Source organism: Cuculus canorus, chromosome 6 (genome assembly GCF_017976375.1).
Source record: "Cuculus canorus isolate bCucCan1 chromosome 6, bCucCan1.pri, whole genome shotgun sequence".
Lineage (NCBI taxonomy): Eukaryota > Metazoa > Chordata > Aves > Cuculiformes > Cuculidae > Cuculus > Cuculus canorus.
In genome coordinates this window covers 22355469-22367796 of record NC_071406.1, presented here as the reverse complement: position 1 = coordinate 22367796, position 12328 = coordinate 22355469, and the positions used below count along the sequence as shown (strand labels likewise).

General features: G+C 37.5%; 1 protein-coding gene across 4 annotated transcripts in view; it reads left to right on the top strand.

The window, feature by feature from the left end:
* Nucleotides 1–12328, top strand: part of METTL8 (methyltransferase 8, methylcytidine) — a 30513-nt gene that overhangs the window by 673 nt on the left and 17512 nt on the right. Inside the window, exons 1-3 of one of the 4 annotated variants that reach the window (XM_054069335.1) lie at nt 178–514; nt 6538–6693; nt 10546–10637. In XM_054069335.1, the coding sequence (XP_053925310.1) occupies nt 6551–6693; nt 10546–10637 (235 nt within the window). In that variant the 5' untranslated portion in view covers nt 178–514; nt 6538–6550. Of the gene's footprint in view, nt 1–177; nt 702–6537; nt 6694–10545; nt 10638–12328 lie in introns of those variants that run through there. The other 3 variants (XM_009555582.2, XM_054069336.1, XM_054069334.1) reach the window with 3 other exon arrangements.

The following is a 12328-nucleotide window of genomic DNA, read 5'->3' as shown; positions in this document are numbered from 1 at the left end:
CCTTCACCGACGCCCCGTGGTAGAAGCCCCGCCCATTCACACGCCCCCTCAACAAAAGCCCCGCCCCCACGCCACGCGCCCCGGCGGCAGGAGCCCCGCCCCTTCCCCGCGTGCGCCGGGAGCCGCGTCGCGTCCGGATTTTCCCCCCCCCCCGCCTCCTTTTCCCGCCGTGCCCCGCGGCGCGCGGCCTCGCGCCTGGAGAGGCGTGTGCGGGGCGGGACCCGGAGTACCCGCGTTTTTTCCCTAGTAAAGGAAGGAGAAGTTTGTCCGCGGGGGAAAGGAAAGCGGGAGCTGTCGATTCTCCCCCTTGGCACCGCCGTGCCCGTGGTCCAAAGGGCCGCTTTGAAGCGGTTACCTCCAGGGCCCGGTTGGGGCGTGCGACCCCTCGCCTTTGTCCTTTCAGAGCACGGAGCCCCCGCGGGGTAACGTGGCGTGGGACCCGCCGATCCGCTCCGTGTGTGTCCCTCAGCATCCCCGGGTGCAGCCTTGCCTTCCGCTGACGCTGCCACACGAGGCGGGTTCCTGGCGCAGGTAACGGGCAGCCGGGTCGCTCCTTGGCCTGTCGCTGCCTCAGTGGGGTCCCTGCCGCATCCCGAGGCGTCCGGGGCTGGAAGCGAACACGGCTCTTCCAGCTCAATTACAGACGGTAGCGACGTTCTTGCCCTCTCTGCTCTCAGCGTCTTCAATAAGAGGAAAACGTGGTTTGTGTTGAGGCAAATCATCTTTTTTTAGGCAATACCATTACTAGAAAATACGGTTGAAAAACAGTTTAAGCGATTGAAAGATAAATTTGGAGACTTAACTTTGCACCTACACGGATGCAGAAAGTCTAACCCAGCTCTTTTCTTTCTTGTGTGAGCAGCCAGCAGAGGGTGCCCAGGGTAACTCGGACGCCTTGCCTCTGAGCTCTCCTTTTCCGTTGATGGCTTCCTCTTGATGTTAAACTCGTCGTAGATCAATTTAGTAAACCAGTTTCGTGTTTTATCCTGCTATATAAATAATAGGCAAAGATGTGAATTACCTCATGGAAAATGGAGGGAGAAGGCAGTAAAGGATTGCACAGAATACTTAAGTTTCAAATTCCATATCCTACAAACGCATGCTGATATGTGGGAAGCCACCTTGTCTATAAAATTAAACAAATGTACAACTATTTACAAGATTGTAGCCTAAAGAATCATTTGTGAATTTGCCTCTTTACATTATGCAATATTTAAAAATTTGTACCAAGGGTGATCGGTATCTTCTGAATTTCTATGAGTCAAATTATTTTAGTCAGTAATATTTATAATTTAACTGTTTCTGAGTGTAACTTTATTAGGTGTTACAGGGAATAGCAGAACAATTAATACTGAGAATATTACTATAAATAGATTCAATACAAAAGTAGAAATTGCATTCCAAGATTGATCCTAAGATACCAACATGTAGTTGGAATGAAGGTGTTCTTCGTAAGTTAAAGTATTTTGAATTTGGTCAAAGTACTTTATTGAAGCTTCATTTTGAAGGCAAAATAGTCTTTGATAGTGAAGTCAGAACGTCACTGTTATAAATTGAAGTGATGCAGCTTCAACAAAACACTTGTCCTGATCAAAACAAAATATTTCAACATTCCAAAAATTAATAAAAATGTTTGAATGTATTACAGTGTCAGCATAATTGCTACAGTCCTTGGAAACTCTGTTTTTCTTGATTCAGATTTTATATGAGCTTCTGTCAGAATGTTTTATCTCCTGCCTTCACAAGTGAAAAAGGAAATAAGTGCTCAGGTTTATTTTAGGAAAAATGAATTACGGTGGTCACCTGTAGCAATTGAACTCCATACTTTATCCACACAGTTAATTCAAATAAAATGCTTTTTTGGGAGTTATCTACTAGTCACATTAATCAATTAAAGATTCACTAATAAAAGACATATGTATTTCTAAAGTAACTGTTTCTTTCCTCCTTGTTGGCCATTCTTGTTTCTGCAGTCTTGCATTTGCCATTATTTTATCTTTAGATGCATTTTTTGAAACTGTCTTCATTAGCTTAAAAACATACTAGATAGTGTAGTTGTATTCCCTCAGTACTGAGGAGAAAGCTTCCTTTGTTTCCACTGTCTTCTGAGATCAACAGATGCATATGCCAACAAGAATTAATGTTGCAGTTCATAGTCTCAATTGAAGAATATTTTCCTTTATTTATGGGAATGGTATGATTGCTTCTTAAAAATAAAGGAATTAAAGTACAACTGTAAAACCTGCAGGTTTATAAGATATTGCAAAAATGGTTTATGTAGCAGAATAATTCCAACAGGTTTATAAAGATGGAGAATAACTGAGATACAAGTCTCAGTGGAAACGAAATTAGGAAATTTAATAATTTTTTTTTTAAACTCTGAAGGGCTTTCAGCACTCAGCTTGTCCCTAAGAGCTGTTTGTCTCCTTTCTTATTTTTAGAAGGGATTATATAGTACCTACATACATTATTTTATCTCGGGTAACGTACCTTCAAATTCTGTTGCCGATCTCCTGGATGCATATGATTCCACTAAATGTTTTGTTGCTTATCTTCTGGATGCGTGGTGATTCAAGTAAATGTTTTCAGCAAATAAGCAGTTTTATCTCCTTCGCTTGACTCTGTTTAACAGGCAACCTGGCAGGTGGTGTAAGAACAGGCTCTTCTTACTCAGCATTTGTGTACATGTGGTTAAAGTTACGTCTAGTGGGGTTTGTTTGGGTTTTTTTTGTATCTGCTGTTGCTTTATAATCAATGTTACCTGTATCATCTCTACAGGAGTCAGAATGAATCCAAATAATTTTTTGTTTTGCTTTCATTTTGTCTTGGCATTCAGTGCTCTGCTGTAGTTTTACTGAAGTTTCTGTGTGTTCACATGAAGGTCTGCAATGCCCATGGTGACGATGCATGAGTAGGAAAAGCAGTTTAGACTTTTAGATCTTCTGAGTTTGAAAAGTTGTGAAATATCCTATTTTTCAAATGTGCACAATTTTTTGGAATTGTATAACTGAAAGACTAATCATGAAGTTCCAAGAGGGCATGCTTAGTCACCTGGTAATATAGAGAAATATTAAGCATTCATTTAATGAATGAGTCTTGATTTGAAATATTCAGAAATATTAATATGTATGTATTTTTTAAATGGCCACTGGTAATTCCTAGTTATACTTCCTGTGTTACCACTATCTTGAAGAATTATTCACTTTGTGTCCATGATTGCACTTGAATCTGTTTCGTGTGAGGTGTTCTGAGTTTTAGTAGTGTTTGATGGTGATGAAACAGATCAGCTACACTTTACAGGAGAGCACTGGGGATTAATTGTCAGTTTTTGTGTAGATAAGCTTCTAGGTGCTAAGCAGAAGTAATTGTATGAAGTTCACTTTTTCCAGAGTACTTTTCTTTCCAGAAATGTAACATAAGCTGCGTGTACTCTTCCTAATATAGACTATTTTTCTTCTTTTCTAACAGACACTCTACAAGTAGGCTCAGTGATTGGATATGGAAGAAGTTGTTGGCTTTGTAGTTGGAGATCAGTCAAGTTAAAATGTTTTCATCCAATAAATTCATTGAACTAGGTTCTTGGACAAAAGTGGCAGATTATTTCCGTGGGTTTGGGGGTTGTATAATATCTTGGAAATGTATTATTTCAGGTCTAGCTGGCAGTTGATATGTATACTTTCTACTGCAGGCCCACCTTTAAAAAGCTGTACTAAATATGCTGTATTAGATTGTTTGGGGAGAGGAGGATTTTTAAGGCTATTTTCTTAAGGTTTCTCAGCTAAACTGAGGATCTGTATTTATAACAACGACAAAATTCTAAAGGCTAAAAGGCAGTACTCCATAGGGAAAAAATTCTTCTGTATTGCTTTTCAGCATGGTTACCAAGTGTGTTGTTCCTTTAAAGTTTTTTTGTGAAAACCAGGTACGCTGCCATAAATTATAGGCATTTTTAACTTAATTCAGTTTTATGATTATGTCCCTAAAGATGAAGGTTCAATTGCTTTGATTAATAATCAAACCTAAGGCCTTCCTGACCATGGCTCTGAACAAGGAAATAACTCCTAATTCTTTTGAGCAACAACATTTCTTGCTGTCATGGCTTCAGGTTATGATTGTCATATATGGCAAAGAGAAAGCGTATTTGCCTGTTTCATTAACAAAATCAATTAGAGAAACATTTGAGCAATGACTTGCTTCTGAAAATGTAATTTAGACTTCCAAGAAATTTAAATGCTTTTTGAACTTTTAGTAGCCAAATTGCCTATTAATCTCATGATCTGTGGATCACGCTGACCCTCAGGGATACACTTGCCTGTCCTCCAAGGAGTTCTTTCACATTTAACACTGGATGCAACAGTAAACTCCCCCACGTCCCCTATTCTCCGTGCCTTTTCTTGATGTTTTAGAATTTTTCAGCTAAAATTGTGCAATTATCACTCAAAGGATCATGTTCTCATAAAGAGACTTGCATCTCTGGATTTTACTGATGCAAGATCATCTTAGTCATCTGACTATAATTCCCATCTGTGCATCTTTTCATGTTCTTACTGAGATATTTAGAAAGCCAAGAAAAAATATGTGACTAGCCTAGCAGCTGAATCATTGTATTTTATGTTGAATATCAGTGCTGGCACAGGAAATGCAAGATACTAACAGGTCTTTTTGAATGCTTGAAGGAGGAAGAGAATTTGACAGTTTGCAATATAATCATGGGATCTTTATCCAGGCATTTCTATAATTTATTAATAATGGTTTTAGATGAGATTGTGGTTTGGGGTTTTGGAGGATTTTCTACTTGGTTTTGGGAACATTGCCTTTCTGTAAATTACACATTTTGCAGAAATTGTCATGGTGTCTTAATTTTCCTGTCTTACAATTATTATTTCATAGTATCCCGTGCATTATGTTATGAAAAATGCATACACATTTTCAAAAACAAAGCATGAACAGTTTGTAGTAATTAAAGTATAAATTTGAATTGTTTTAGTTGCTGAGCCACATTTGAAAAAAAGAGCCATAATAAAGTCGTTAACATTAGAAGAGGCTTTAATTTTTTAATAGGACTCGATGTGACATTTTCACTCTATGGCAATATCCCATATCCTAGTAGTATTGCAGTCCCAGCATCCAAAACTTATCAGTATTTTTATTTAGCTTTGACAGACAAAATGCAAGGCACATTGTATTTAATCTTTGGCAAATAAGAAGACATTTTCATCTTTTTTCCTCTTTTTTTCTTTTTTTTCTATTGACTAATGAACAGTACCATTTTTAAAGCGTGACTCATTCAAAAGCACACCTTAAGTGAGGAATTGTTCATTTACTTGATTCCTTTGCCAGGCTTTGTACTGATGTGTACAAATTAACCTTTTTACTCACAGTACAAGACTTGTGATCAAATAGTACTATTTTCTTCAAGATAAGAATCTTCATATTGTAACCAATTTGCACAAAATGTTTCCTAATAATGTCTTGTGCCTGTTCTTTTGTAACTACATTTTGTGTTTCCAGTGCATTAAATTTGTATGTGTGGTTTACACAGAAGCTCTCAAAAAAAAAGGGAGGGGGCAAAAAAAAAATAGGACTAAGAATAATTTTTAAACTCATATGCAGAGCACTTGAGGGAAAAAATAGGACTAGGAATAATTTTTAAACTCATATGCAGAACACTTGAGGGAAAAAAAGAACAAAGGTACATGAGGGTAAAAGTAGTAGGAGGTATATTTTGTTTTACTCATCCCTTGAAAAGCCTACATTAATGAGGATACAGAGGAAAAAAAAAAAACAAACCCAAGACAAAAATGCTGGTACTAGCCACATGTAATTGTTATCTCTCATTATTAATACTTTATGAAGAGATTCCAAGTAAAGTGAAATATAGCAATATAAGACAGAATTATGCATGTAATAGAAAAATCTCAAGCACTTTATAATTTGCATGAACAGGAATTTAACTTAAAACCATTCATTTCAAAGAGGGCATTAAACAAGGGTCAGGAGAATACATGGTAGAAAGTTTGGAAGGATTTCTGGTGCATTATGTGTACATTTGCAAAAAAAAATCTGTCATTTTCTATGTAAAAGCACAAACCCACAGTCGCAGTTCTAGAATGGAATCTTTTGAAGACGGTTACCTAGTGAGTGGCGTGAACGTCAATCTCAATGACATTATGTACCCACTAGAACAAGTGGTTTCTTTACTGCTCAATTCTCTTCTTAAAGGTACAATGTCAAACTTTTATTAATTGTTTTACTGTGTATTTCTTCTCCTCCCCCCACCTGACAGAACTCTGCAATGATACCAAGTAATTTATCTTTCATCTAGTTTCATTCCAGTAGCCTGTTTTGGGAGTATTTGGGCTTTCAGCACACTGAAGCGATGTTGCTGTTTTCTAAAGAGCATTTAAATTGATATTATAGTAAAAGATTGTTACTGAAGCTGATATTGGTGCTTGATTATTTGACCAGTTTCTCATGTAAGTGACATAAACAATTAAGTTACTGCAAAACTGTAATTTGAGTTAATTGTGTTTTCAGGTCTCTGAACAAAATGAATTTCATTACAAGGCTTTCTGCTTTGTGTCTGAGGAAGAGCAAGATGCAACAGAGGCACCAAAGTAGCAGACGACCAGCTGTTCCACTTGGATCACGGATTTTAACTGATCCTTCTAAAGTTTTTGAGCATAACATGTGGTGAGGTGTTTCTTCAAGGCTGAGTTTAATATATTTTTGTGTATTATTTACTATGATGGATAATGGTATCTGTGTTTCTATGAAACAATAGACTGCCAGAATAGACGTGTAAGAGTAGGGCTAGAGAAAACTAAAGAACAGAGGGTGATAAAAAACATGAAGTAATACAGAAATGGTAGAAGGTTAGAAGAGCATCTAAATCTACCTAGAAAGTAGAATAATATTTACCTAAGATATCTGGAAGGCCAGGAATTTTTATTTCTACAGTTCATAACTTAAGAGCAAGGAATATTTGATGAAAAGAGAAGTGAGGAATTTAGAAGCTACACAGGAAATTGCTTTCTATATAATTTAAAATACTATTTTTTAATTCTGCCACACATCATTTTTGAGTGCAAATATTTAGCAGAATTAGAAAAGGGACTGAATGTGGCTAATGATAACCAATGGGTAACATCACATAGGAGTAACAGGTGAAAAGTTTCAGGGTTTAAGCTTACTTCATAAGAGTAATCTGCAGTTCTTGCACCTTCCTCAGAGATGTCGCCTGCTGGCAACTGTCACAGCTTATTGGACAAGGCTTTGTTCTGAGATGAGGTTTCCAACTTGCTGGATTTTTTAAAAAAACATTATTCTTTTTAGTAGTCCGTTTTAGTTAATTGATCCGTTTTACTTTTTAATTTAAGTTATTTCAAAAGTTTGTCTAAAAATTTTGAAGAATTGTGACACAGGAGATTGTCTTCTGGTTAATGATGTGGTATTTTCATTATTCTTTTTAGTCTCTAAATTTGGACTTATCTAATTAGGTAAGATCTGTAACTAGATCTGTCACCTATTACGGTTTTCTAAACTGATGCCCCCAAGCCATCGACCCCAACACATACCATCTTAAGGCCAAATCTGGAGTTATCTATACTTCTGTAAGTTGCTTGGTTAAGGAAGCTGGAAGCTGGCTGCTTACTTTGTTAAGAGCTTAAAGTTTATCTCCACGTTTTGTAAATCTATATATATGCAGTGCAGTTTGTAAGCGTCTTCCAGACTCATCACTTTCTGACAGGTGGAAAAATTCTTTACTCGTATGAACGTTGATTCGGATGTAGACTGTACAGTTAAGGTAGGGAAAGATTTTAAGAAAAGACCACCATTTTTCCATAACATCATACCTTGACAAAACTCAGGGTTTTATTTTTATTTTTTGGTTCACTTCCAAATAACTGATCATGCGTTGCTTCCATTTTTCTTGCTAGCATTCAGTGACAGTCTAATACAGAATTATCAGACTATGATGCAGGTGGTTGCGATGGATTGTGAAGATGGGATTGAAAGGAACAGGGTTGTTCAGGAAATGGATCTTCAGATGAATCTATGTAGCTCAGAAGAGAAAACAAGTGAAACTCAGTTGGAGCAGAGGTTGCATGGAAGTTGCAAATGTCTTGGTAAATCAAGAACCTGGCTGAAGTGGGGAAGGTCTTTGGTTCTGAAGCTTGCTGAATCAGGAGACAAGGGGAATCAGGATGACTGGTGGTTGAGCCGAATAGATAATGCAGTGTGAGCATAGGAATTTCATCTTCCCTAGCATTGATGTATGAGGATTTATGTCCTTTTATTTTCTAATCATCATCCTTGGTACTTCATAAAGTGGCATCCTTCTTTTTGCCTGTGTGAATTGGCAGGGAGCCAAAAGCTGCTGCCATAGCTGCTAGGAATACGAAGCAAATTGAATTTAGGAACTAATGCTCTAGATATTTGCTGTGGTGCTTTTCTGTCATTTTGAGAGAGAAGTAATGAATGATGCTAAACATTGGAGCAAAAACTGTCTGCTTCTATTCAGGTTAGTAATTGGCATGGTTTTTGCATGTTAGTTTTCAGAGATAAATAAACCCTGTGTTAGCAAACAAGTTAATGCAAAAGGACTAAGTTGAATAACCTGCTCGGAAAGTAGCATTGCTTGATCTCGTGTCAGGCTTGCTCATATTAACAGCTCCTGGTGTGGTTAAAATGGATAGCTTGCTTTGCTGCTGTCATTGTTCAGCGTAAAACACTTCTGCATTTAAACACTTCTGTGCTTAGAATTCTTCTGTATTCTGTGTTCCTGCCAGCTTGTATTGCTGACAGAGCTGCCTCATTTCAAGCATCCAAACTATGTAAATAGTTTGCACAAGAACTAGGCTATGTCCCCTCTTCTGCAGATTTTGATAGATAAGCACTGCTGCAGTCCTGTTGTTTGGAGTCTTCCATGTAGAAATTTCCAGCAAAGAGCCGAAAGGTCTTTCTTCAGCTTTATGAACTTCCATGGAGGGACAAAAGGAATAAAAGTTGTTAATGGTGATGGTGGACTTAAGGCACCTATTGTATTGTGTGTAGAACCCTCAAGGGTTCTGACAGACACATGATGATGTATTAAAATGGATCAGCTAAAGCTTATACCGCAGCGACTCATCTGTCAGAAGGGCTGACTGTATATTATTGCCATCTGAATAGTCCTTGGTTTCAGCTTGCTAGAATAGGCAGTCAAAATCAGTGATAACAGTTAGGGAAGCAAGAGGGAAGCATCTTTCCAAGAGGATGGCTGTCTAGAAATGTTTTGGTCATTTAGTTTTATTCTACTACCACACATCTGTCAGAGCCTTGATGCTGCACAGGAACATTTGGTATACAAACAAATACAGGAAGGGGAGAGGCAACCTGCTGGGGACAATAATGAGAAATATTTCAGTAGAGATGCGGAAATCAAGTCTGAGTCAAGCAGACAAATACATACCAATTAGTCTCCCACAATTAGCAAAAGAGGAACAGTGAAGGTCTAACAATTAAATTACCTGTATGTCACCAAGCATGAAACAGGAAGATGCTCGTTAGCTTTTAGAGACAATCAGCTCTCTTCAAGTTGGCACCTTGTTCCTTTTCCCATAGAAACCAATGGCATTTTGGTCAAGGGCTTTCGGTTAATTGATTTCAGTAGGATTAGGATCTAATGGATTACTTGAATTATATTACATAATTTAACCTGATTTCTGAAACTGTTCAGACTGGACGATTTGGAGGGACAGCTAATTTGCTTTTAAAAGCTGCAAGCAGCATGTTTTTGGGCATTCTCCATCGTGGCCTAATCCAAACACAGAATCTTCAGGGGAGGCAGTTAAGTCATCAGAGACAGATCTTGGCTTGGTTCTGTGACCATTTAATGGATTAATGTAACATTTAGTGAACCCCTTTACACAAATATGGATAGCATAGACTCTGGAACCTTTGTAGAATTGCTTGTCTTTTCTTAGGAATATCTGATTCTTCTTTTATCTAAATGTTTCCCATCTCTATTCCTCTAGTAAGTAAGATCTTGTCCATCAAGTCTGTCTGTTCCACTTGAATAGGTGGATTATGCTCCCTGTTTCAGGAACAGCTGATTTCTTTGCTAAATTATCTTTGTTCCTCATCATAAAAATTAGTAAGGTGAGAAGTTCCTTGCATCAGAGTATTTGTTGATAGGTCTATTGTTATATCTGTTGTAGCTAAACACAGTTCTAGTGGGACACTCAGAAACATTCCTGTAACACACGCAATTTAGAAGATATATGTTAATCCTATTATTAAGAAAAAAATGCATACTACTGCAGCATCTTTGCAGTTGGAAGGTTTTTCTTAATCACTTGAGTTTTACCTAACTACTAATTAATTTTTATCTGTCATACTGAAACTTCGGTTTTAACTGTCAGTCTCCTTGTGGCCATTTGCTTGCATTCAAAAAGAAAATGCACCTGAGAAAGTGTTAACTGATTTATGACTGTTTTCTCTGGGTAAAAAAGATTAAAAAAAATCCTGTTTAAAGGCTGGCTTTTCAACTGCCTTTTGCAGGGACCACATGCAGTGGTCACAAGAAGAGGAGGAGAATGCCAAGGAAAAAGCAGCAGAGAACTCGCTTGTGAAAGTCCAACCAGAAGACCAAGGTAACAAATTCATAACAGCTTGGAAAAAAAAATCCATTTTAATGCTATTTATTAAAACTTTTAAAGATGCTTTAAAATCCAGGAATACTCATGTCTAAATTTGCTGTTTGGTGGGGTTTTTTTTTCTCCTTGGTTGCCTCAAAAGATTTTCTTAAAGTGTGTTTTTCTAGTAATTCAGTTTCTTGAGCAATTTCGTATTTGGGGGCAACAAGTTCTTTCTAAACAAAGTACAAGAGTATGGTGCAGTTGCAAGTTCCATGTCCTTTTGCAATTCTTGAGAATAAAACTCTTACCTTGTAGGACTATTACTTCATTGAAGGGAATGAATTTGCAACCAGCTGGGGTTCTGGGGATGAAAGTTCCCACGTACAATATTCAAATGTTTTTAAATGATTTGTAGACTGTTCAGAGAGCTAACGTTTGTACATCACACCGTATTTCAGTTAAGTGCCATGAAAGTTGCACTAGTCCCAGCTGGTCCCAGCTTGCTGCGTTGGCCAGGCTGAGCTGGGAGTGCTTCAAGAAGCAGTGTGTTCATTTTGTGTGGAAGATGTTCCAATACATCATGCAGAGTCTGCTCCGTAAATGATTAAGGAATTTTCTGACTGTCTTCAGAAGGGAAACTTAATGTATTCTACGTTTCTGAAGAATGGTAGGTCTAGATTCAGACTGGCAAACCAAACCGTACTAAACTAAACTATAGAATAGTTATGTATGCTAAAGCTGAGTGTCAGCTTGTTAATAATGTAGAAGACTGGATTCTTAATTTGTTCCTTTATTAGAAAGATATTCTGAAAACAATAACTTGGAATCCTGGACCTCAATTTACTTAGCGTGTCTTGAACCTGTCAAATTAGGTAGTGTCATTATGATCCTGTGCTCAGCTTCATTGATGTAATGAGGGCACATGTTGGAGTTTATTTAAATTAGCTGTGAATGTGTCTTGGATTGTGTGCCGTTCATCACTCTGAATGCTCTGAGGTTGTCATTCTGCCCTTTTCTGTTACCTCTTGCATTCTCTATGTAAATACAGGAGTAAAATGTTTGGGTGTCAAAAGTAGCATTTAATATTTTCATTTGGTTTGTATAAGAAATTGAAAAAGAGCTCATAATTGAAAAGTAAGCTGTATAACCACGTGGCTCACAGAAACTTTCATTCTTCAGCTACAATCAATTAGAACTTAGTTTGTGCTGTTGAGAAATGGAATAATCAGGCCAAGTCCATTGCCAAGAAATACAAGAATCCAAGGTCATTTCCTATGAATGCTCCTCTGTTCAGAACTTGAATAGGTGAGCATTACTGATAGTGTTCCTTCAGAAAGCTTCAGCTTTATTCTGCAAGTGAAAGTACATTTTGGCCTATTTGTGTAAACAATGAGCTAGACTGAAGCTAACAAGCAGATTATTTTGGGGCCTTGGAAGCTACAGTAAGAGGAAAAAGACAAAACAGATTTCAACAATACTATTATGTCAGTGAAAGAGAATAGTTCTGGTGAGCCTGGTTACAACCAGAGAAGTGAAACTGAATGAACTCATAATACCACCTTTAGGAATTTGATTTTCTTATTAGCATGTCCAGTTTCTCCTCAGGTCTGCTAGTATTGAAAGATTCTGTTAAAGAGAAAAATCAATTAGCTAGGTAAGGGATTTTTTTTTTTTTTTTTTTTGTCTCAAAAACTTATATGTTCATT